Source organism: Strix uralensis, chromosome 2 (assembly GCF_047716275.1).
Source record: "Strix uralensis isolate ZFMK-TIS-50842 chromosome 2, bStrUra1, whole genome shotgun sequence".
NCBI classification, from domain to species: domain Eukaryota; kingdom Metazoa; phylum Chordata; class Aves; order Strigiformes; family Strigidae; genus Strix; species Strix uralensis.
In genome coordinates, this window is record NC_133973.1 from 49,717,760 (window position 1) to 49,742,247 (window position 24,488).

Genomic DNA, 24,488 nt, shown 5'->3' on the forward strand with positions numbered 1-24,488 from the left:
CTGTGAGGAGGTGCATTGCAAGTGGGAAGTGGTGCTGGAGCCACTGGTGACTCCTGTCCAGGCAGCAGGAGGGGTGCCCTGTTTCTTGCCAAGGCCTCCTTCTGCGCTGCTGTCCCTGTGGTGGGGTGTTTTGTTCCTCGCTCAGCCCATCCAGCCTTTTGCAACACCTCAACACGAAGGGAAAGTCGCACCTGCAAGCAGAGGCAGTTCTGCTGATGCCCATGGTTGTAATACTGTGGAGTGTGCACAAGCAAGATGAGGATACTTTTATTACTGGCCTCAGTCAGTATGATGCCTCGAGTTTTCCCACCTTTTTGATTTTGAAAATATATTTACTTTAATTTCTTCGTTGGGACAATAGATGTCTTTGTTTTGCTAGGCAGTACTATTTAGATGTCTTGGATGTAGTGCAAGGTGCACAGGGCAAGCACTCAATGCCTTCTTTCAGAGCGACTTTTCTTACCTGCTGTGGACCACCTACCTCTGCCCCAGCCACCCCACACCCCACCTGGCACTGTCCCTGTCATGGGGACCACCAGGTTTCCCTGTCACTCCAGTAATATGAAAGTTTTCTGTCTCATCATGGAGACAAAAATGCCTCAGTGACATAAATAAACCTACATTTAGTTTGATAGGACATACCATGTTTACTTTAATGGTTAAAGAGACTTATCTGGGAAAATGAAGTTGAAAAAAACTACTTTGCAATTCTGAAACAGTGATAAAGTAACTCTTAAAGTGTTTAAAAATATGAAAATGCAATACCTGCTAGATAAGAGTAAACAGAGTCAGTCCTATGCAAATGAAAGAGGACAGGGCAGCTTTTGAAAATCCCAAAGGCTAGAAATTTTTTCTGGCTACAAGAAAACATGTGTCCCAAATAGTTTTAAATCACTAAAGTCTATGTGCAGTTATCTAGATGGAGTAAAATGCTGGTACCACAGACATTAATCACCCAATGAAGTCAGTAAGGTCAGAGTTTTACCCTGAGACTCTATTTTTTTAAAAATAATTCATATTTCTGACATTTTTATACACACTTACATAGCACAGACTTACAGACTTCCTGTGCTGTGCCCATATATATATATTATCTTTTATAGCACTACATGTACTAATGCTTTGTAAAATCTTTTAATGATTTACAACACTAAAGAAGAGAATTTCTAATTTCTCTTTATCATTCTGTATGTTGCTTTCCTCTCTCCAGTGTGAACCACTGAAACCCTGTTCTAGCAGAATGACACGAATGCATATGCATTAAGTGTCTGATTAAGAGCAGCCTTATTTCACAAAACATGCAGGTGTTTTTAAGATGCAGTGGTGCTGCATTGTTTTGCAGCATGGACCTATAAAGGCACCATCTTTTTCCTTTAAAATGCCACAATATGGAGATTGGTTGATTCATATGGCTGTTATGTGTGCTTGAGGGAAAAGAACAAAAAAGATGCATAAAACTAGAAGTCAGTGACAGAATTGCAGACACAGCCTTCTTGGGGGCTCTGGACACCCTAGAAAAGGTAGATAGCCCCTCCAGCCCCCTGGCCAATGGGGTGACCTCTGAACCCACACGGTGCTGGGACTCCCACAAAGGGCTGAGTGGTAAGACCCACACACTCCCCAGTGAGTTACAAAGGCAGACAGATCTGCGCTCAGGTTTTTCTCCCAGCAGAAGTGATCTGGCAAGTTTGTGAACCAGTCTTCTGGCTCAGTTTGGCAACTGCATCTTCTACAAGAACATTCTTTTTTAAATTGCATATCATGGCATATATTCATGCTTCCCTAATTTGAGAAGATTTGAGAAGATAATTTTTTTTCTTGGTTTTACCCAAATACTTTCCTAGTGTTGAAGTAAGAGGATGTGACAACATATTTGTTCAGATTTCTGTACTGAAATCTCTGCTACTCACATTTCAGAAGGGAAGCAATGGACACAGCAGTGCTAGTATGTTAAATGAACTTTGTGATAGAAAAAGTTTCAAAATCCCTTTTAAAGCCTTTCCCAAGCTTTGTTAACAGGTCAACTTTCCACCAGTTCGAACAGTAGATATGGATGTGATAAAATTTTTAGAGACATTTTTAAAAATCTGCATCTCAGTCCACACCCGCAGTTACTGTATGGATCTGCGTATGTGTCTAACCTCGTACGTGAAGCCGTTTCAGATGTGGTGCTTGTGGATGATTAAAATTATATCATTATATGTTTTTCTTTGATCACAAATTAGTGTAATGCATTATCTTGATACTCAGTAACTTCCAACTTTGATGTTATATCTAATAAAACATAATGCTGTGTTGGAGAATCCCTCGGGAATCTTTATTTTCTTTTATTTTTTTAATATATATCATATTTTAAATGGGATTAAATTGTCTGATTAGTGAAGCAGGCTCTTGCTGTAGCAGATAAACCCTGAATTCCTCAGGGCAATCTATAGCCATTGTTAAAGCATCTTTCCAAGATGCGGGCAAGCTCAGCAAACCCCATGAGATTTAAGCAAAACATTTCCTTCATGCTGAGGCTGGTTTCATGCTCCAACCCCTACCTTTGCTTTGTTCATTCATCTTCCTCCACTCAAGCCTTTGCTTTTGCATGTACAAATGTTGGTAAGGCTGCGTTGCAAAGTAGGTGACAGCTGAAACAGGCTTTCAAAGACAAAATCTCCCTGCCACCCCAAACCCAAGAGCTATGTGGAGAGTTGCCTGCACAAAGCTATGGGCTTTGAGAGGCTGTGTCATCACAGAACATAATTCAAAAAATGTGGCAAGGCCATCTTCAGCCATCATCCCCACCAGGTACAATGGCTCCTTGCTGCTCATGGGCTTCGTGCTGCCTTGAGATGGGCCAGCACCTCTGCTTATGGGCACTCAAGCAGTGTCAGGAAACTGGTGAGAGCCCAAGAAACAGGGCACTTAGTCCAGAAGAACAAAGCTGGTAATGTATAAGGCCTTGGCATGGTCCCTGTGCTCGAACAGCCCTTAAACAAATGCTTGGTCGGGCTCACAAAGTACACGGGACAGCAGCAAGCTAAGCTTCCTGCAGTCACACCACAGCCTAGGAAGGCAACAAAACTACCCCTTTGTGCTGGCTGGGAAGAGACATCACTGAGCTGCAGTTCAAACTCAGGCCTGGTGCTGGGGTTATCCTATTAAAAACACTTTTGAAAAATGCTTAAAAGCAATTGAAAAGCAGGTGAGGTTACAAAGAGCGGGCTGAGAGAGGAACGGACTGGGGCAAGAGGAGAAGAGTGAGGCTGACAGGCAGGTGGATCTTCTCCTATCCCTTCTTATGCTCCAGTGGCTTCTGATTGGGACAGCTCTGCCACCTGCCTTTCTGCAATTTCTGCAGAATCCAGCCCTCAACCACAGTAGTGCATCCTATGTTTAATTGCCTCCAGCAGATTAGTGGTGGCATGTGCAGCTTAATAAACTCTGCCTGAAGATGACTACAGAACTCTGAGAGAAGAGGTCCTTCGTAGCCTGTCAAGCAGTAATGGTAGCCTTGAGAACCTGGGGCCATGCCATCATGCTCTTTATTACATTTTATAAAGACTATATATTACAGAAGTAAATGTTGTAGAGTTGGACAGTGACAGGCCAAGCAGCTTTTGCCACGCTATGCAAGCATAGGAAAATTCTTCATCACTTTGGCTCTTATTGCCTAACACAAATGTATTATGCAAGAAGAAAAATTAAAAAGGACAATAGACTGATTAGCAAAATGAAAAAACAGATTAAAAATACATTAACACAACAAACCTTTTAACTCACTATAGTTCTGCCTCTTGAATTGTCAGGCTTTTAAAATTTATTTGGAGATAGAGATATATATATGTATATATATAACATTGCTGTGAGATATACTACTAAGCCTGTAATTTGTGGAATAATATTCAATGAAAAGTTACATGTAAAACCACCAGATTATTTTATAAATAATTCAAACATTTAGTGTCATGATAGTGTTCCCACCTAAACAATGCTGAAGTCTCCCTGCACAGGGCACGAGGCAGAGCTTTATAATGCAACTGGGTTTTTTGGTCCTTCAGCATCCAGACCCAGCTTGGACATCATTTATGTACCTAATCAGATTACACAGGTGAATAACACAGCCACCTTTTCAGAGAGCTACTTGTGTGCAAAGCTAACTTTTTCACAATGCGATCAGCAGAAATACTCACAGTGTATGAGGTGGTGTTTTAGCATTTTCAGGGTTGGGCCAGAAAAACAGGGAATGAATAGAATAGAATAGAATAGAATAGAATAGAATAGAATAGAATAGAATAGAATAGAATAGAATAGAATAGAATAGAATAGAATAGAATAGAATGTTTACATATTTTCAGGACCCAAAGAAAGGGACATGGGACAGAAGTAAAGGCTTTTTCTTTATGTCTACACAGTAGAAAAATATCTCTTCAAATTTACACAGGTAAAAATGTTTCATTCATAGGTGATCCTTTCCTTCCTGATCACTGGAAGACAAGAAGATTATGGAGCCAACAGGTAGAAACATTTCACAATATTACTGACAATTAAGAAAAATCGCAATTTAAAAGCTCTGGGAGAATATATATGATGAAGGATCTGTTTGTGTAGACGTAATAAGTGAGCCTGATAGCAACACAGCAAGACATTGCTCGCATAAACCCAGGAGGCACCATGTGAAAACACAGCAGGTCCGGGGAGTCTGATAAAACAGAGGCAATGGGAAGAGCCCTCACAAACTGTCATTATGTTTTGGATATCTTTGGTGACCAAGTTTAGGAATGTGTTTAATTACCTTCTGCTTTGCTTTCCAACTGGTACCTAGATAGCTGACTTCAAGTAAACTGTAAATTGCATCATCAGCTGTTTGAATTGAGGTAAAAAGCAGGCAGGTGAGGCAGGCTGGGATCCTCCCATGGGCATATGCAAGCCCTAAGCCCAAGGCACTGAAAACCTGAGTCAGTAGCAAAGATTCCCCAAACTGGGCTACTACGAGAGAATGTGCCAGTCAGCAGCAAGGACTTCTGGCTTTCCTGGCAGTGTGTAGCCCTCCTCTCAACTTCTAAAATCAGGGTACAAAATCTGGTCATGCCCTCTCTTCCTCCCTCTTAGTACATTGCCCCCAAACCCTCCAGCTCCCCAATATCCCCCCCAGCCCAGGACCTGGCCCACTGCTTGTTGCAGGAGATGCCCTAGAAAGGATGAAACAGTTTTGCAGTGGTTCCTGTGCTGTTGGGGATATGCATCTCACAGTTCAAAAATCCTCGATATTAAACATGAAAGACCTGAGCTTAGCAAGAAGCAGCAAGAGTGACATTTAAGGCAGCAAACATCAGGCATTTTAGAAGAAATCACTATCCAGTACAGAGAAACCCATAAACCACAAAATGACAGAATCCATCCCACTGGAAAACAGTCATGAGAAAGGAGCTCTTGCAAATGCATCTCTGATCTGAGAGATAAAATTAAAAAACTTAAAGCTGACTGTTGTGAAACCAGCTTTGCATATTCCATTAATTTAGAGAGTTTAGATAAGTGAGCTGATGTCCTGACTTGTTTGAGGACAACGACCGTATTGGTACTACCTTTAATGGGGCCAGGATGTCACCTCTGAACTTTGTGCTGTTGATCCAAAGCAGTCAACATCAAGTCATGTCAGTGCTCACATGAGCACAGGAATTAATTCAGTACAGTACTCGATTTGCTAAGGAACTTTCCCATTCATAGGCAAACAGTATCACTTTGCTCAAGACCCATACCTGCTTGTTTGAGGAAAGTGTCTATGAAAATACTGCCGTCACTGTTTATGTGAAAAATATCTCCAGGAAAATAATTTAGTAGTGGCAATTCAGATAACAAGCTGTAATTCATAAACTCAGGAATAGAGCTGGGTTGAAAGAAGCAAAAGTGTTTTTCCGCTTAAGAAAACTGACTTTTTCAGTGAAAAAATGAAAAAAGGATGTCCTGGTCTCAAAACATATTTTGTTTCTAAGAAGTGGCAACAGTGTCTTGAGTTCAGGAGTGTCTGATTCCTTCTCTCTGGAAGGTAGCTTGAGGGCCAGTCTCCTTCCATGATTTATGTCTCCATGATGTTCTCTTTCTTTATAAAGAAACATAGGAAACTAACCCCACTTGCAAAAACTTAGCTTCAGTTGAACCTTTCTCCACCTTGACTGTTGAACAATATTTGACCAATCCTTCTAAAAAAAGTTTATCTTACTAACATTTTTATACTGATAAAATAAAATTTAAGCAAATAGAAGAATTTATATGTTTTTGTATATATATATAAAAGTATATACACAGAGACATATATAGATTTGCAGTAATGAAATCAGTCTAAAGAAACTCTCTCTCCATTTGAGACAATTCCACCATGTAAAAATGAATTCATACACAAGGCATAAATAAATACCAATTAAATATGTATCTTTCTGTTGGGAAAGAAAGGGCTGTTTTGTTTTTTCCCCCTTAGTAATAGTTACGTGTTAAAATTTTTCTGCTGCAATCAAATATGGGGTTTATGAATATTGTTAGAAATCAGATGAAAAAATCAACTGGCCTGCATGTATATTGTATTTAAATGTTCTCTACTCCTGAATTGTTCTTTTTATCCAGACAAGTCAAATCGTACTGGTACCTTGTTTTTCAGTCACATATTCTTATTTCCTTAAAATCACAAGTCACCCTGCTCTGTCCAGAACATGAGGACAAACATGCACACTACTCACATTCCTCTGAAAGACCCAGACACTAAGAAATCCCTAAATTAAAACTGGTATAGTATTTCAGGCTTAAAAATAAATGTAGGTGAAGTTACCTTCAGCAGAAGGTAAAAAAACACCCCTTGGGGAAAAAACTGCCTACACTGCAAACAGAAATAAGTGCTGTAATATTCCTGAGTATCATGGTGCTGGGATTTCCCTCTGCAAGCGTCTGATTTTCACCATACATTGATTTTTATCACAAGCTGTTCTAAAATTAGAAGACGCCATGATCTGATAAGTATCCTTTCTGTTTAGTCCTAGCAGATGGAAAACATGAAGTGTTTTCTCAGTTTGGAACTGTTCCAAAACCTGAGGCACTAATATGACATATTAAACCGAGTTTATATGAAATCTTGTGTCTTTACGTCATGCAACACCATTTATGACATGCTGGGCAGTGACAGTTTAAGTTATGAAAATGCTGTGTCACACAGTGGATCAGAGCTGGCTTTATAGCAGGTCTTGTGAATTTCTTCATCCAGAAAGAACAAATTTTGTGTAGAAGCATTCTCCATAGCACCCCTGCAGAGCAATAGATTAAAACTGGATTTTAGCATTTATCTCTTGCTCAACTGTAAATCAGGAATTAGAATTGATAATGGCAGTTATCCATTAATAGCAATGCAACTGTAGATAAGCAGTAGTTTTATGGATAAAAGGAGTTCCTTTTTTTGTTATTATTAAAGAAAACCTATCCTCTTCTATTTTGAATGTTTCTAAGCTCTGAATAGAGAGTGATTAAATCCATGCAGATCATCAGCATGGACAAGGAGATGCATTTGAAGTAACACCTCTTCAGATTGCAGAAAGTTATTCTGAAACTCTTTTGCTCAGGTGCAGCAGTTCACATTGCAGATCCCTCTTGACAGAAGACCTGGAAGAGACATCTACCACAGCCTGCAGGATTCTGCCCCTCGGTTCATCGTCGTATTTGTTGGGCAATTGAAAGCTTTACGGAACTCTTCAAAGTTGCTCATGGCACCGATAACTCTGCAAAGAGAAAAGTGATCAACCGATTCTGTGATTCTATGACATGCAATTTGTCTTCTGTTAAACACTATGGGCCTGTAAGTGTTTCATTGTGTTCACTTCAGGTTGAATTTTCAGGCTTTCCATGTCATTTTTCCACAAATAGAACCAAAATGTTCAGGAGAAGCACTCCTAGTTAAAATTAATGCAAAGACAGTCTTGTTTCATTCAGTGCTTTGAGAAGCATCTTACTTTGCTAGAAACTCAACGAAAAACAAATGCATCTTGTGGATACTATGTCCTTTAGAACAATTTTCTAATCTGACCCTTGACAGCAGAGGTGGGATATCAGCAGTAGCTTTGCACGGAGGAATCCTTCTTCCAGCACCTGCCAAACCACTGCAGTCCAGTATGCAGGAGCACGTAAGCACACACTGTGGTTGTGCTGAAAGTGGTTTGATTTGGCTCATGCCATACAGATCCTTGTAACAACACCCTTTGCCCACTCGTGTACACACACAGAGACATGTTGGCTCCCTGGGACTTTGCAGCCTGAGGCTGGGGGGGCAGGGGGGACCTCTCTTATCGGCCAGCTCAGCCTTGCATCTGTGAGCATTGCAACTCCTCTGGTATTTTGGAAATACATTTTCTGAGGCTTCTGCCCTGACCAGCTCCCAAGCTCTCTTGCTTTCACCACAGATGGTGTGATACTGAAAGAGCAGCACATCCCTGCCTCACACAAGTTAGACAACATGTCTGCATCCCAGACTGGCACCTTCAGGCATAGGTTTTGTATGCAGTCATCCTTGGTTCCTGCTTTCCTTTCTGTATTATTTCATGCTGTCATAAATTATTATTTTACCATTGCTAGATTGGGATTGCGTTGTTTGCTAATTTTTCCTAAGCTTTTAAACATCTTGGAATTTACTAACCTGAAATTTGCAATGGTATTAAAGTAAACAGCATCCCGAGTTAAAAGCAGAAAAGTATCTACTGAGATATTAATTGCATGCTTTTTCACTCTCTTTTGTTATGCAGTGGGAAGGCGTTTTTCTCCATTGCAGACAATCAACTTCTCAGCATAGCTCAGCATGGTAGAACACATTCTTATTACATTGATTAGACTTTCTGTGGGTAAGAAAATTTGCAGTGACTGGCACAAAAATATCTAAAGGTCAGTTTTCTAGGGAGAATTACAAAATGAGGTTAGGTTTCAAATAAAGTATACAGCTTTACTGTAAAAACATTGCAAATACATATTCAGGGACTGGAACAACAAGAGCTGGTTGTGCAGAACTGCTGCTGAAGTTGGTGGGAGTTCTGCCTGCCAGGGATTTCAATGTGAAACCAGTGTTCAAAAATAGTGAAGACACATGTTAATACTGAAAATCTGCCAATTAAAAATAAATAAATCCAGCATCTACCCAGCAAAAGATCTTTATATGTCTGTGCATGTGACTTGTCTATCCACAGTTTGACATTGCCACACATTAACTGTGGAATCAGAATGCGCTGCCTGGATTTCATCCCATCGAACTACAATGGAGACACCTTCCCCTGAACAGGTCACCCTGGGCTCCCTTGGAAGTCAATAGAAAGATGTACTTGCTTAGTCTAAGTAATCTAAATTTATTACTTACAGAAGGATGGTCTATATCTATATACTTTCAAAATGCCTGTTCTTTTCTTCCTGTGAAGAGAACCTGGGGTGACTAGCTCAGATGCATACACCTATGCTCAGGATATCTGTTGTCCATTTCTATCATCTTTTATAGTTACTTTCTATAATTTAAAAATGGCTGTTTGGGCTTTTGGATAGCAAGAGCTGTCAATGTTGAAATTAGTTGCTGTAATGGTCTTGGGACATAAATGAAGCAAAGTTGGGAGAAATAGATTATATAATTTGTTAGCCCAGTTGATATGATTTGCAAGAAGAGACACTACCACAGTTTCTCTTCAGGTCTGAAACAGAAGCCGGTTCTGAGTATCTCACAAAAAAACCTAAAAAAAAGTTTTGTCTGTATTTTATAGACCACAAATTAATCTAATCTTCTCTGGAATTTTCTTTCTTAGCTCAATTCCTTCATGAGTTTTCCTCATGAATGCTCTATCCCCAGGCTTCCCTATATACGTACCATCTCATGGAAATGTAGCTATGTAATGATTCAGAATATATAAATATACATAGAGGCAATTAAATCTGAGGACTTTAAAGGGCAAGAGATGGCTATTTTACCAAAATTTTAACAAGGGTAGGAATTATAAAGAAATATTACTTTGTAGACTGAAGATCAGCCTGATACTCCTGTCCTCATTGTCATGATGTATTTTCAATTGTTAAAAGGCATGCAGATATTCATACTGCACTAGTTTTACCCTAGCTAGCTGGTGTAACAGGTATTGCAAAGGTACAGTAGTGCAGGTTTCAATGTAGAGTATAGAAGCCTACCAATACCAAGCATACACATCTGCAATACTAGCTTATATTACATATGTGTCACCATGTTTCGAGTTTCATTATTTCATAGCCCATTCTGGTTATAAGTAGCCCAAGGTGTGTTATGCATGCCGTATTTGTATCTTCAGCTTTGGTGTGACTGTGTCTAGGGAATATGTCAGAGTACCTGTGAAGCAATCTCACAGCTCCCCTGTGAAGACAGTGTTGCTATTTTTACTTTACCAAGAGAGAACTAAGGCAAAGGGGGCTCATATCACTTAAATTTAGCCACGGAGAAGGTGGGATCCCAGCTCCCTCTTTAGTCAACAGAAAGCAGTAGGAATCTCCAGAAGTCAACTAATCCAGTGTATTAGAGACACCTCCATTATGAATCAGCTTGTGGAGTTAACATCCTTCATCCAAATACAGAGGTAATGTAGCACTTGTCTGAGGGCAAACACACAATTTTTAGTTAAGTAAATGCAACTGACAGAAATAACTTGCTCTTGGTCACACAAACTCTGTGAAGAAACAGAGAAATAAGCACTAGCTTCCTAAATCTTACGTAGTCTTTAAACCTTCCCCCTTTCCCAGCCTCTCCTTCTTGGCATTCATGGGTGTCTGTGGTTACGGGATCCTGTGGGAGGTCTTTTGGGCAAAGGCACAGACACTCTGTTATGGCTGGACTACCACAGCTCCTTGAAGCAAAAGGTCTCTAGAAGGCCAGCTGAAGAGTTTAATCTTGAACTGAACTTACAGGGCATGTTTTGCTTTACATTATCAATATAATTCAAGGTATTCACTTTAAAGATTTTCATGAACTCAGGCAGATTAAATCAAGGATCCTCCTAATATTCTCTGTTTTCTAAACTAGAATTGCATAGGAAAAAAAAAAGTGATAGATGAGACATTTTAGATACTCAGGCCTTGATTACAGGACGTCACAGGGGTCAGAGTATGTTCTGGTTCAACTGCTTTTGAAGGTAGATGCAAGCCCCTCATTTATACAGAAGAGCATTTGTAATAGTGAAAGATAAGCTAATAAAAACAGTTCAATTTCAATCTAAGCCAAGAGCACAGTCCAATTTTGTGTTTGCTCTTAGACCCCTCTTAACATGCTAAATTTCTGCACTCGTGTGCTGCAGCGATTGATTCTGTATGTATACTCAGTAAATACATTATTTGCACTACCTGAACTGAGGAGGGCTGTGAGCTCCAATATATATTTGCTCTCTTGCAGATTCTGGTCTAAAGGAGTTGCATCTTACCTAATAAAAGATAAAAAGCAGAAATAGGCATGTTATCTGGGATGACTCTGTAAGTAAAGCAGAATATAATGTCACTGTTCTTAAGATGCAGAATGCACAAAATGGAAAGACACCACAAACTCCTATTTTGTTTCACCTTTGCTAACTTGCAGTTTTCTGTTGGTATATTCTTTGTTTTTCAAATCCCTTAATGGATCCAGTCTCCACCCACTGTTATTCTCCACCAACTCATTCCCATCATCTAATCATAGCCACTTTACTAGTTCTTCTTTTGAAGTTCTCTATAATGGTAGCTTGCTTTTCAGCTTGTGCTGCAGCATCTCACACCTTAATAATTACAAAGCATACTTCTTGGTCTCAAAGCTATGTAATGTGTATAAAAGTTACACGTAATGATGCTTATCATCTCTAGAATTGCAGCTATATTACCTGACATATTTTTTCCATGTTGGAATGTCAGTTTCTTTTGAAATTACACATTTTTCAAGTTTCCACCTGTGGTCCCCAATTCACTATTCCTGATATGATACTTGACCTAATTGTAATTGACCTCAAAACAGGGTAGAGAGAATATTTGCACAACTGAAAAATCCCTCTTATGCTGTATCCATTGCATGAAAAATCTCATTTAAGCAGCCCCTACCTTACCTAAACCCCTGTGTTGAATGTTTCCTATCAACAAAATCCTTTAAGCCAGACTGCCCATAGGATATGTGGACTTCAGTGCAATTTTGTCTGGCTGAAGACAGCCCTAGCAGTTTGAATGAGTCTGTTAAGTGTCTTGAGTTCTGTGGAAATAGGTTGAGCTCAGGGGTACCTGGCATACACTGCTCTCACTGTGCATGTGCCTCCCCTCAGAGGGTCAACTGGGCTTATGATTCCTGCAGTGGTCCTCTAAGACTCCCAGATCTTCCTTATGGCTTCAAAGTTTTCTTGGAGAAAAACTGACACAGTGTGAAACTCAACTCAGCATAAACAACTGAAATGGAGTCTTTTCATTGGTCAATAATGACAAAATGAAATGGCCATAAACCCATACACTGCTACACTGACTCTCGGCAGAGAAATGATTTGCAGCCAGGGTTGGTTGCACAGGTTGCATTGGGTCCTGTTTCTTCAGTTTTAGATGATTCATTCCTTCAACTGGTGGGCAAAGTTTTATAGCCCAGCTTTTACTTCTCATACAGGGAGTTTGTCCCAACTCTTTTAACCAGATAAATAATTTCTGACTCTCTCCCTTGTTCTACGTGTTTTTCTAAAAAACTCACATCCCTGTTAAAGTTTTGCTGCAGCATATTTAGTGTACAACAAACAAAGATGGAAAAAAATAGACTAAGATTTTCTTCACTGCTGCTCAGTTTCCTTGGTGGTGTTACATTTGCAACAGGAGTCTGTGGTGGAAACAGTCAGAAACTGCTGCATATTGCAAGCACCAGAAATCTGGGAAGCTAAAATGGAAAGAGGTTAAGGAAGCACTACATGCAAGAAGACCCTTTCAGTGGAGGGAAGCAGCAAGAGGAAAGAAAGCTGCTGTGACAGCACTGTGCTAAACCAAGAATAATTTAAGCGGTTCTGGCACTATGGATAGATGAGGACAAAGAGAAAAAGAGAATGGAAATAATAGTCCTGGGAGAAGAAGTCTCTGCTTATTCCCTGAAAAGTCTGGGTTTGGCTGGTGTAGATTGTTGAAACAAAGCAGTCTCATCTCTGCACTGTACGTTGTGCAGGTTAATAGATGAGGACTTGAAACACATTTGTACTACTCACATGGGCATAACTCAGAAAGAAAAGCTGGTTGTGTGTGAACTCAAGGCCTGGCAGTAAAGGCTCTTCTTCTCCTCCCCTCTTTTCTGTAATCCATCTCCTGTATGCCTGATAAGATAGAGATATTAAGTGCCTTTCAGCAACATGGAGACTAACCACAGCTTTTTCTTTTCTTTTTTTTAAAATAATACTAAGTTTCAGATATTTTTCATATACTTACCCTGAAAGCCTCTCGCAAACCTCCATTATCTGCAATGTTTTCTGCCAAAGTCCTCTTGCCTTTCACCTGGCAGAATGAAAGAATATCAGTCATTTGACCCATTTCTGAACTTCTTGATCAAGAAACACAGCAAAAAATAAAACAAGGTGAGAATGACCTCAGCCAATTTCAACCATCATATCTCTGGTTAAAAAAATGAGTTTTGATGTGAAAACTGTCAGCAAACAATCCTCTGTGATGAGTTATCCTGGCTCTGGTCCTAGATCTCTCTAGCACAAAATTAGTAGATAAAATGTACTCAAGAATCCAGTCTTTGATCTTTGATCTGAGCATCAATAATTTTCCCCTGAAGACTGCTTTTATCTGGTTACATGTGAGATCCAGTAGCCCCTTTCTTAAACTTTTATCTAAAAGGTTATATTTGTTTCTCTGTGTAATTCTTAATATACTACTGGGATGATAAAATAACTTTTAAGTCATAACATAAACCAGTGTAATTAAAAATAACTGTCAGTGACAGAATTGAAATTGATAGTATATTTAGTGCTCTAAAAATATTTGCAAAGGAGATTCACATTGCTTTTCCTCAGTATTGATTCCAAGAGCAAGAGCAATAGCAACAAGAATATATTGTGAGAAGCTGTGCTATCTAAACTTTGTAAAAAAGCCAGTCTCCTAGTATTACCAAGTGCAATATCATTATGAAGAAATCCTTATTTCTGCAAGTGCAGCATTATCTCTGACCACCCAGCCTACTAAGGTCTTAGTGTTACCAAACTGTATTTGTAATTAAGCAGTTTTACTCTCTACTATATCTCGAATAAGCAAGGTAATTGAACACAGTTCTGAGCAGAGCTCTGAAGGTCAATGCTGGCCTGCAGATCCTCCAACGACAGGCTTTCCCATGCCACAGAGACAAGTATAGGGGCATTTGCATCGGGACTCACCTTAGTTTCAGGATGGTAAAAGAGGCAAAAATGGAGGAGAAGAGGTAAAAGGACCTAGGGGATACCCAGGCACGTGCAGGGTCCCACCACTCATGGAAGATGAGCAACCAGATTGGACTCAAGGCATCTTGCTTGATGCCTTGGAACCAATGTTACACCCAAGGATGTAATAAAGGAGAAATGGGAGCATTAGAGGAAAGTGCACCCCTTTCCTGCCAGCCTTCCCTCCCCTCAGGAGGCTGGAGATGGAGGTGGGAAAAAGGTTTTTAGGAGAAAAGTTGCTGGGACACTGGGAACATACACACACACCAGCTGCCTTTTTTTCTGGCCTACCTACTCATACATTTTCTTGTAGTGGGCTTGTGAAGTAGACTGATTTAGAGCATAAGATGAGAATAACCTAGCAGTGGCACTTGGGCCACAGGTCATTTTAATAAGTGGAAGAAGACTTTCTGCTGATCGCAGGCAGCTCTGGGTCAGGTATCTGTGACAACTGTGTGCAGACAGTTCATGACAGGGCTCAGGGACCATGATAAGCCCTTTATTTGATCAGATGACTTTATGTGATTACTGCACTCTGAAGCTATTTCTATATTCATTTTTTCTTTCATTACAATTCTTTTCTGGAGACATTTTTATTGTAAACCAGATGAGAAAGAAGAAGAGTAAATAGGTTTCTTGATCCATGAAAAATATTCACACAGGGTTAAAAAAGCTGCAGAATATTGATGTAAATGACAGGCAAAAAAAAAAGCTCTTTGCATATATAGCTCTTTATAAAGAAGTTATAAAATACGGCAGAAAATATGAAGATTCTTCTTCTATCATCTAAAAAGTGCTTCCCACAGAAAAAGGAGGAAAAAGACCTGTGGATGACAAGGTTGTGGGTAACAAGATCTCTCTAGTAAACCCATCTACGGACCTCAAAGGCAGTAGCTACAATGGAGAGGAAATTCAGATCTACTACATCGCAAGAAGGACCACAGAAGGTAAAGGAGATGACCAAGACAATGGCAGGAGCATGGGAAGGGCTCAGTCACATCCTTAGGGAAGGTTTTAATGACCTTCTTTAAGTGGCATTTTTCTACTGACAGTTTTTGTCCTACAGATATTCAGCAAGGAGCCTGAGAATTTTTATTTGTAAATTAGCTTATACGAAGTGTTTCAAGTCTGAGTTGTTGGACTTCAGACTGGACTACGAGATGGTTTTGTTATCTCTGAGACTAATGCAGAAAGTCTGGGTTAAGTGTTAAAATTATTGATAAACATTCAATGTGACATCTCTATTCTTAAAAAACAAAGGCATAATTGTATTTCTGATTCTAAAATGTAAGTAGAGGTGCTAGAATTGAGTAGGGGAGTAGGCTATGTGTTTTATCTTGAAAATTAAGATTAAAATCATGTCCCAGGCAACATCACTGAATTTTTAGCTATTGATTTCTGGAGGTCTGGGCTTTATCCCATTTATCTTTCATTTTGGACACATATAATGCGCACATTTTCAGGGAAGCCCATAGCTCTGATAGACAATGAAACAGAAACCATTTCCTTGAACTTTCTTTCTCAGACATTTTCTGTGAGATGCTGCTATCATACTCCCTTCATTTGAGATACAAATTGGGTCTGCATGTACACATGGAAGAAATAGCAAGAGCTGAAACTGAAATAAAGTAGGGTTTATGCATCCATTTTATAGCTGTAATAAACAACAGGTTGAATTGCTAAAGGAATCTATAAAACATGCTATTATATTCTTCTTTTTAAAAAGAGTGACTGCTCAGTTTTCATTATGGACCTCATCTTCAGAAGACATTTAACATGCTCACAGTAATTAGACCAACCCTGCTGAGTGGCTTCATCCTCTTCCCCTGATTCCAAAACGATGTGATGGGGACAAATGGTTTAACCCTGTCACCAGGGTGTGGGTAGTGGTATTTGAATGGACTAATCAAATCTGACAGACAATTTTTATCACAATTATTCATTTCAAAAAGTGATTTGTTGTGAGAAATGAAGTTGGTAGTCTAATATCCCAATATGTTGGGATTCATAAAAAGATAATTCAATAAAAACCCCCACCAAAACTCCTCATGTATCACTGCTTTTAATCACTGGTGTTTTACATACATGTAAGCCGGCTCTCTTCCAGTAGTAATTGCTGTATTGATTAATCATGCATTTTGTTTTCTCTTTAAATCTTTCTTCAGAGTCAGTTGTCCACCAAGGGTCTAAATTTCCATTTTTGTCATATTTCCGACCTTAAAAAAGAAAGAAAGAAACTAAATGTTTTTTGTAGGAGAAAACCTCAACATTTCCAGTTTTGGAATCTATCACCTGCACAGAAATAAGAAGTGACTGTATTCATGCAAGTGTGTGTACAAAATGGTTAAGATCAGTGAGCAAAATCTTGACCCCACTCAAGTCAGTGGTGAAGAGCTGGCATTCTATTTATTGTCATAATTTCCATTTTCAGAAAACAATAGTAATGACTAATGAGTTCTATAGTACATTTTATAATTACATAGTGTGAGAAGCATATCAGCTTTCTTGTAAGTATAATTGTGAGTATTTTTCATTCTCAGCCCATATGTCTTTCATTCTGCAAACCTGATGATAACTAATTTATTATTAATTAATTATACATTTGACCAGAAAAAATCCATTTCATGGAAACTTCTGAAGTTTCCGTCTCTTGCCTTGGAGCAAAACCAGAACATTTGAACCCTATTCATGGAAGCAAGGAGAATACATACATCCTATTCCCCAGGCTGATGGTTACAGCAATGGCTCATGGAAGATTCAGCCTCAGGTCCCTGCTCTATGTAATTGTTAGGAGAGTATCTAATTTCCATCATGTGTCCAGCCAGTGAGACACAAGACATTTTAGGACTTTTTTTGAGAACAGGTTTAGCTGCCCATGTATATGCAGTCTTTTTCTGCAATTTGATTCTTCGTTACAACTGCAGGAAAGAGAGGTAGGGAGCAACCAGGAGACATGATGCCAACAACTGAAGATGTATTCCTTCATCTTTTTATTTCTTTATTTTTTTTCCATGTGTGTTGTCTTGTTCAAGATGACAATTTCCCTAGAGATGTATTTATTTCTATATTTGGAAGGTAAGACCCTAGGAAAGAGGTAGTGGTCTGTTTAGGGAATCAAATCTCTGACTGACTGGAGGCATGATGGAGATTAGATACTGTCCTACAAATGAGATGGGAGTTTGTGAAGAAACATTTCTCCATTCCGGAGTGTTTGCAGACACAAAATGTTGCAGCGCAGTGCCAACATGATACAAGGTTTTCCTTTCATTTTTTAAAAGGTATTCAAAGTAACGCAACATAAGCAACCTAACTTTAGTTATCAGTGAGCTAGATGCCTGCTTTTCCTTACACTCACTGTATTTTCAGCGGAAAGAGGTCTTTCTAGACAGTCAGAGCAGGATGTCAGTCAAGCACTCAGAATTGCTCCCTGGAGAAGGAAGTTCACGTTTCTCTCTCCCTCCACCTCTCTCTCTCAGGAGCCGGATTTTAAAAAGCACTTTACTGAAATAGTCAAAGTTAGATGGTAGCAATGGCCCACTCCAACCAGTTTTTCAGGACAGTTAGTTTGACACTTTCAGACCATTTCTTCTGTCTTTTTTCTTTCTTTCTTTTTTTCTTTTTTTTTTAAATAGTTTGCAATACATTTTCTGTTCCCCTTTTGTTCCAGTGTTGTATTTTAATGTTTGTACATAATTATCTTTTGAGAAAAGTAAAAACTGAAATGGAAAGTTTTCTTGGAAGTCATTTTTATCAATCAGAAGTTATCCCTTTGCACTTCCCACTCCCCTCAGCCAGGAATTCCTGAATCTGTTGCTAATTTAGTTTTCATTCAAAACAAAGAGAAAGCGTCAAACTTGTGGCATTCCTTACCAAACAAAATCTGGTTCAGAAAAACAAGTTTGTATGTAAATAAATTTTAAAATACCTCTTAATTTTTTCAGATTCCAGCATTGTTAAAAACCAAATCAATAAAAAAAATAAAGTATACACAAGTCAGCTTTCTAATCTGTCAAGTCTGTAAAAAAAAAAGGTTATCAACATATATAGTCAAGTACTCACCATTGCTATCAAATCCATGAGTAAACTCGTGGCCAACAATTACTCCTATGGCACCATAACTTAATGACCTGTATGTAACACAAAGAAGCAGTTTCTTCAGAAAGTGTCCACACCCATGAACATTAAAGGACAGAAGACCTCAGGAAAAATCTTTATCTATTTAAAATAGGGGGGAATGATTTTAAAAATTACACCTGCACAATTTTGACTTAAAGTTGTTGAAAGTCTGAATGTTAAACTCTTACTTGTTTAAAAGCGACCTTTAATATAAAAATTTAAAAAGCATTGTCACTGTTCACTCTTTTATCCAAATCCCTTATTAGTATCATGAGTTCTAAAATGTGTCCTTCAGCTGACTGCATTGTATATAGTCTAACTGAGAACCAGACAAAATTATAGGTGAAATTATTCTCTTAATGTCATCATGAAAAAAGAATAGATCAAAGGCCACAATGAGTTTGCCAGCTCCAATCATTCTTCACTGGTGTGCAATAAACAGGCTTGCAAATGACTGACTCTAGTTTGTAAAGCATTAACCAGATCTCCCTTCAGTGGTAAAAAGAGAGGTCATACAATTTCCTTGCACCTGCCCAGGAATAGGATATGATATCCAGTCAGATCTAATGCACTGGAGAAACAGAATAGAAAAAAATAATTTGTATTTCTGATTGACAATTAATTATATTTTCCTTGTTATATGCAAATAAACATACATATGGGAAAAATAGGGATGAAAGAGGAAAAGGTTCAGGGCTTTTTTATATCAAATGTAGTGGATATTATGGAGGGAAGCTGATCTACTAAACGCATCTTTCATTTGTTAAGTAGTTCTTTGTGATTTTAATTATTTCAGTTATTGAGATGCCGTACTTCAAAATAGCTTATAGTATTTCTAATACATTGTATTGAAATGGGAGAAAGGCAGAGGGTTTTGAAGTAACATGTTATTACTGGACCTAATGATCCATAGCACACTAATTGCTCATCTCAGTTATGCCCAAAAAGTATTGTATCATTTAATTCCTCCTGCTCCCATGACAATTCTTCACTTTGTTTTTTTCTTTCCCAAAAGTTAATTTGCATGTGATAAAATCATCCCTACTGTCGGTTTTTTTCCTCCAAGTACTACTGCAAACCTTCACTAAAAAATGCTGGTTAAAATTATACATTTCAGCAATGGAAATATTCTTTTGTGTGACAAATTTGTGAACTTGTATAGCACACAGTGATAATTATCCATACTAAATGTACTATATTAGACTTGTTTTCCACATCTGAAGCGGTTATACAGGATCTTTTGCAGCTAGAGAAGTATAAAATACATGGCACTAAACATGTAAAGAGGTCAAGAAGAACCAATAAGCCCTATTACTAAATACATATTATTTTTCCTCTAAGGTTCTTGGTCACCATGAGTGGCAGGGACAAAGAACAGGCTGGTGACCGAGCACTCCTAGGGCTTTCCCTATCTCCAAAAGGTGGGGTGAAGTTGGGTGTGAATTTTGGCCTTTGCTTCTGTGAACACCCTTCAGTACTTTTTCCAGCTCAAAAACATTTCTGCCAAAACAACATTTTGTTCATGCTCTTCCCTTCTGGGGCACAGCTGAACGGAGATGGAGGGGATTAGGTGAAGTCAACAGGTATCTCATTAAAGGGGAATTTTCTGGGACTGGGGAGGGTCAGAGGACTGTAAGGAAGCTACCAACTCATGTAGTTTGAAGTCTCTATTTCAATATATCTGGCACTGAAGACTCATAACTACGAATGATGGCATTTGAATGGTATTTTATTTCATGTACTGAGATGTAAAGTGATAATGTAGCTTTCCTTTATGCAAATAGACGCAACTGTTTTACAGTGGTTATTTTGGAACTGGACACTAAAATGCCACTAAATGTTAAATATTTGCTAAATCAGTTTTCCAGCAAGTGCTGATGACTTTTTGATGATTTTTCTGTTCCAGTGCCATGTACTGTTTCTTTTAAGCAGACAGAAAACAGGTCCAGAATATTTCAAGGACAAAAGCAATCTGTTGTCTGATATAAAACAGCTACATTTGTTTACTAAATTTCATTTTGATACTTACTCAAGCAAAACCAATTTAAGCTAAGGTAACCTTTAAAGAAGAGAAATGAGCAAAGTATAATTCTTTGAAAGAATCACAATTTTATCACTATGGCAGAAGGTCAAGGTACAGAGAAATCTCTTCAGAAAGCAAAGCTTGAAACAAGTCTGCAATAACCACAGCAGAAAATAATTTCAACTTAACAAGAAAGGACTTTCTTCTATCCCCAATTACCACTTAGAAAGTCACCTGGTTCATAAGAATTCTCTTTGAATGCAAATTCATATGTTCCTAAATTGAATGTGTCTCTACATATACTGCCAAATTTCCTGTTTACAAGGACACTTCCAGTTTGGAAGATGGCAAACCTAAGATGTTTGAAAAGTTTTTTTTAACAAAGATTTATTAAGGATATGTTTCACCAGTAACTGGCTTTATATATAACTGTAAAATAACTTTCAGAAACTGCCATCAGAAAATTTTCATGATCTTATCCTGCCCTAAAATAGAAAGTTATTGAACTGCACAAAAGCAGTGATTTTTCAATATTAAATATATGTGACCTATAATTAATTACTCTTCCTCAGCTACAGTAGCACATGGGCCTGCTCAGGCAATCTTATACACAGAGAGATATTCTCAGGCACCTCAACAGGCACAAGTGAAGGCCCACTGTTAATCTTAGGTATAAGTAGAAAGTGAACAATAAACTGATAATAAATAGCTTCTCAGGGTATTCACTTCTGTTCAGGAAGGGTTAGTTACCTGATTTACAATTCCTTTTAATACCTGCTATGTGCACACTGCTACATCTGCATGCTGTAGCATTGAAACACTTCCACTTGGGTGCACTTAATTAGCAATTCCTGTGAGAAATCAGTCATCAGTTTAAGACAACAGCAACACATACAGCTCCCAAGGGTAAGAAAAGTTACTGCAGAAAGCAGCAGTTTTCAAAGTCTGTTTTTTCAATAGTAAAAGCAGGATGCAGCAGGGAAGAACACACAACCCAAGGGCCAAGCTATCCCTACAGAAGGAAAACACAGTATTCCTGTGCACTGTTGGTCATCTGTTGGTCATCTTCAGTGGCATGGCCATCTTCTCCATGCCCTCTTCTTTGTCTATGTGTATTTCCCTGTCATTCCTCATTTCCAGGTGTATGAGATTCCCTGGTGCAGTACTTACCTAGGATACTCTCTTCCCCAAAAGAAAGGCTTTTGCAGTTCTCCTGCTGGGAATCCTGCAATAGCAAAAACAGTAATAGTGAGGTCCCTAGTGCAATACAGCTGAGTAACAGTTACAAGCCCTGACAGTTTGGATTTTATGACCTTTTTTGTTTAGTTTCAGAAGGTTTTGCTAGAGGAGCTTTCCCTCAGGTGGTAGTTACAGAAGGCAGTAGAGAGGACCCTTGAGAAGCAGCAGTCCTCTCTCCTTCAGGACCACAATGGCAACAAGATGCTGCACTGCAAGAACTTTATTTTGTTCCACGGCTACGCACATGTCTGTGTGTGCAAATGTATGTGTTCCTGTGAAAAAACACCTAGTGTTTCCTGTGAAGAAAACTACTAGATTGCCCTCAGATGTTTTGACAGATCAACAGACAATATATAAGTAAAATGCAACAAAAATTCAGAAGATGTTAGCTTAGTGAGGCTTCAGTGCAGCAAGAGACATATGAAAGTGATAAAATGTTAGCCTAGTTCTATATAGTCTATAAAAATCAAAGGTAAATTAATATACTTAGGCACTTCGGTAAAGGAGAGCTGTAGATTATTAAGGCTGTAGAATCAGTCTAGCTTCAGGAATTACCTGGCTGTTCCTGGTAGGCTAACAAGTCATCAAAAACCTGTCAGTAGAGACACTCTAGTGAGTGATGATCTACTGATGTTGTACATAGGAACCAAAATTGCTCCTCAAATTCGAAGTCACAGGTCTATTTCTAATTCCTGGATGACATTTCAGTGCCATGATTCTGAAGACAGTGAAGCTGAACATGGTAGCAGTTTAACAGCCCAAAGAACTGCTAAATAAAACAGACACCTATGGTCAAAGTTTTTAATTGCTGGTGAAAAGCATCATCCTTCCAGGCCCAGATGTGGAATTTGCTGTACCATGTCAGGAATTTCCAACTATAAAGCACAGGCATACACCTACTTTGGAGGTTATTCGACATGGACATCGCCTTGTCAAGGAAGAACCAGTTTCCTCAGGTGATTTGCTTGCTTTCCTAGGAAGCTCTGCTTCAGCTTATGGATATCTCTTCAAGAAATCACCTGACCACTCAGTTCAAAACAAAAACCACATTCACTGGATTCTAACCCTATTCAGTTTTTTGTTGAAAGACAGGATATGGATTTCTTTATATCTGAGATAAATTGTCAGGCAAGATTTTTGTCCTTTCCTTACAAAGTCATTAAAGACAATATGCTGAGTGTAATTCATGTCAAATGATGTGGCAAGTGACGTGTCCTCCTGGCCTGCCCATCTGCTTTTTTCAGCTGCTTCTCCCTGGTTGTCTTGACTACCTATTTGCAATTAGCTTACAAAAAGTATGTTTTTCAAACTTATTTTCTGAGGGTTTTTTCTCTTATTTCTCCAGATGCTGTTTTGTTGTTTCAAGCATGTTATCATTTGCTTTTCCAGTGCTACAGAACACAATTGTACCAATGTCAAGGACAAAGCTTTCCTGATATAACTCTCTTTGCCTCCCAGCACACACAGAAGAGTATTTACTAAATATGTTTTTAAACATCTCACAATAATGGTACAGTCATGCAACCTGATGAAAATTGCTTGTTACTACACTAAGTTGAGAGCTGGTGTTAAGAGCTGGAAATCTAGTCTGAACTACATTGCCTGGTTCCTTCCAAATATTGAACCTCAGGAAAGGTTTTGGGTCATGCCAAGGAGACCATTTAATGAAGGAATCATTAGGGTCTGCTAATCCTAGTTGATCCTCTCCCCCAACAGCAGATGAGAGGAATTGTGGCTAAAATGAACAAATGAGCCCATACTGAAGATGGTATGAACCAAGGTAGCACAGTCACCCCACAAATCATGTTTGGGGATCACACAATATTGTGCATCTGTCACACAAAGAGGTTATTAAGCTCTTTGTACTTGGTCTGGCTGAGCCGGAATTGGTTTTCCCCTATAGCAGCCCTCAGGATGCTTGTTTTATGTTGGGAGCTGGCAGGTTGTTGATAGCACACTGGTGTTGTGGCTACTGCTGAGTAGTGCTTACACAGCACCAAGGCTCTTTCCGACATTTCCCCTCCCCCCCCGCCAGTGGGATGGGGTGGGCAAGATCTTTGGAGGGGACACAACCAGGACAGCTGGCCCGAACTGACCAAAGGGATATTCCAGACCATATGACGTCTGCTCAGTATAAAGCTGGGAGAAAGGAGGAAGGGGGTGGGGTCACCCTTGGTCCTCCGAGGCAACCACTACGCGTATCGGAGCCCTGCTTCCTGAGAAGGCCCAACATCGCCTGTTCATGGGAAGTAGAGAATAAATCTGTTTTCTTTTTTTTTGTTTCCACGCGCGGACCTTTGCTTCGCTTTGCTTATATTAAAACTGCTTTTGTTTTACCCACAAGGGTTGGTGTTTTTTTTTCCTATCTTATTTTCTTTCCCCTCTTTGCCCTGTTGAGAAAAAAGGGGGAAGGGGGGGAAGTGATAGAGCGACTTGGCGGGTACCTGGCATTTAGCCAAGGTCAAACCACCACACTCTTGTAAGGAGATGTAACTATTTTGTCCAGGTATAGAATTGTGTAGTGAATTTGCACTTGTCTGTGTGCCAGGTAGAGGTAATATACATTATTTACAGTAAACTAGGTGCAAACCTTCACTTAGGCTCATCCATCTAAGAAATATAATCTAAAGATGTCTTCACAGGACATTGCTGAAACACAGTCGGATGTGGGTTAAGCCATGAGATAAAGTTTTCACTGAACAAGTCATATG

At 39.1% G+C, this 24,488-nt stretch overlaps 1 protein-coding gene across 1 annotated transcript in view; it reads right to left on the reverse strand.

Moving 5' to 3' along the window:
* Nucleotides 1–7,353: 7,353 nt before the first annotated feature.
* The window catches only part of PHEX (phosphate regulating endopeptidase X-linked), a 112,905-nt gene continuing 95,770 nt past the window's right edge, over nt 7,354–24,488 (reverse strand). Inside the window, exons 16-22 of the mRNA XM_074860930.1 lie at nt 21,709–21,763; nt 18,459–18,526; nt 16,485–16,615; nt 13,411–13,476; nt 13,194–13,298; nt 11,350–11,426; nt 7,354–7,742 (exon numbers count right to left, since the gene is read on the reverse strand). Coding sequence (XP_074717031.1) covers nt 7,640–7,742; nt 11,350–11,426; nt 13,194–13,298; nt 13,411–13,476; nt 16,485–16,615; nt 18,459–18,526; nt 21,709–21,763 — 605 coding nt within the window. The 3' untranslated portion in view covers nt 7,354–7,639. The remainder of the gene's footprint in view (nt 7,743–11,349; nt 11,427–13,193; nt 13,299–13,410; nt 13,477–16,484; nt 16,616–18,458; nt 18,527–21,708; nt 21,764–24,488) is intronic.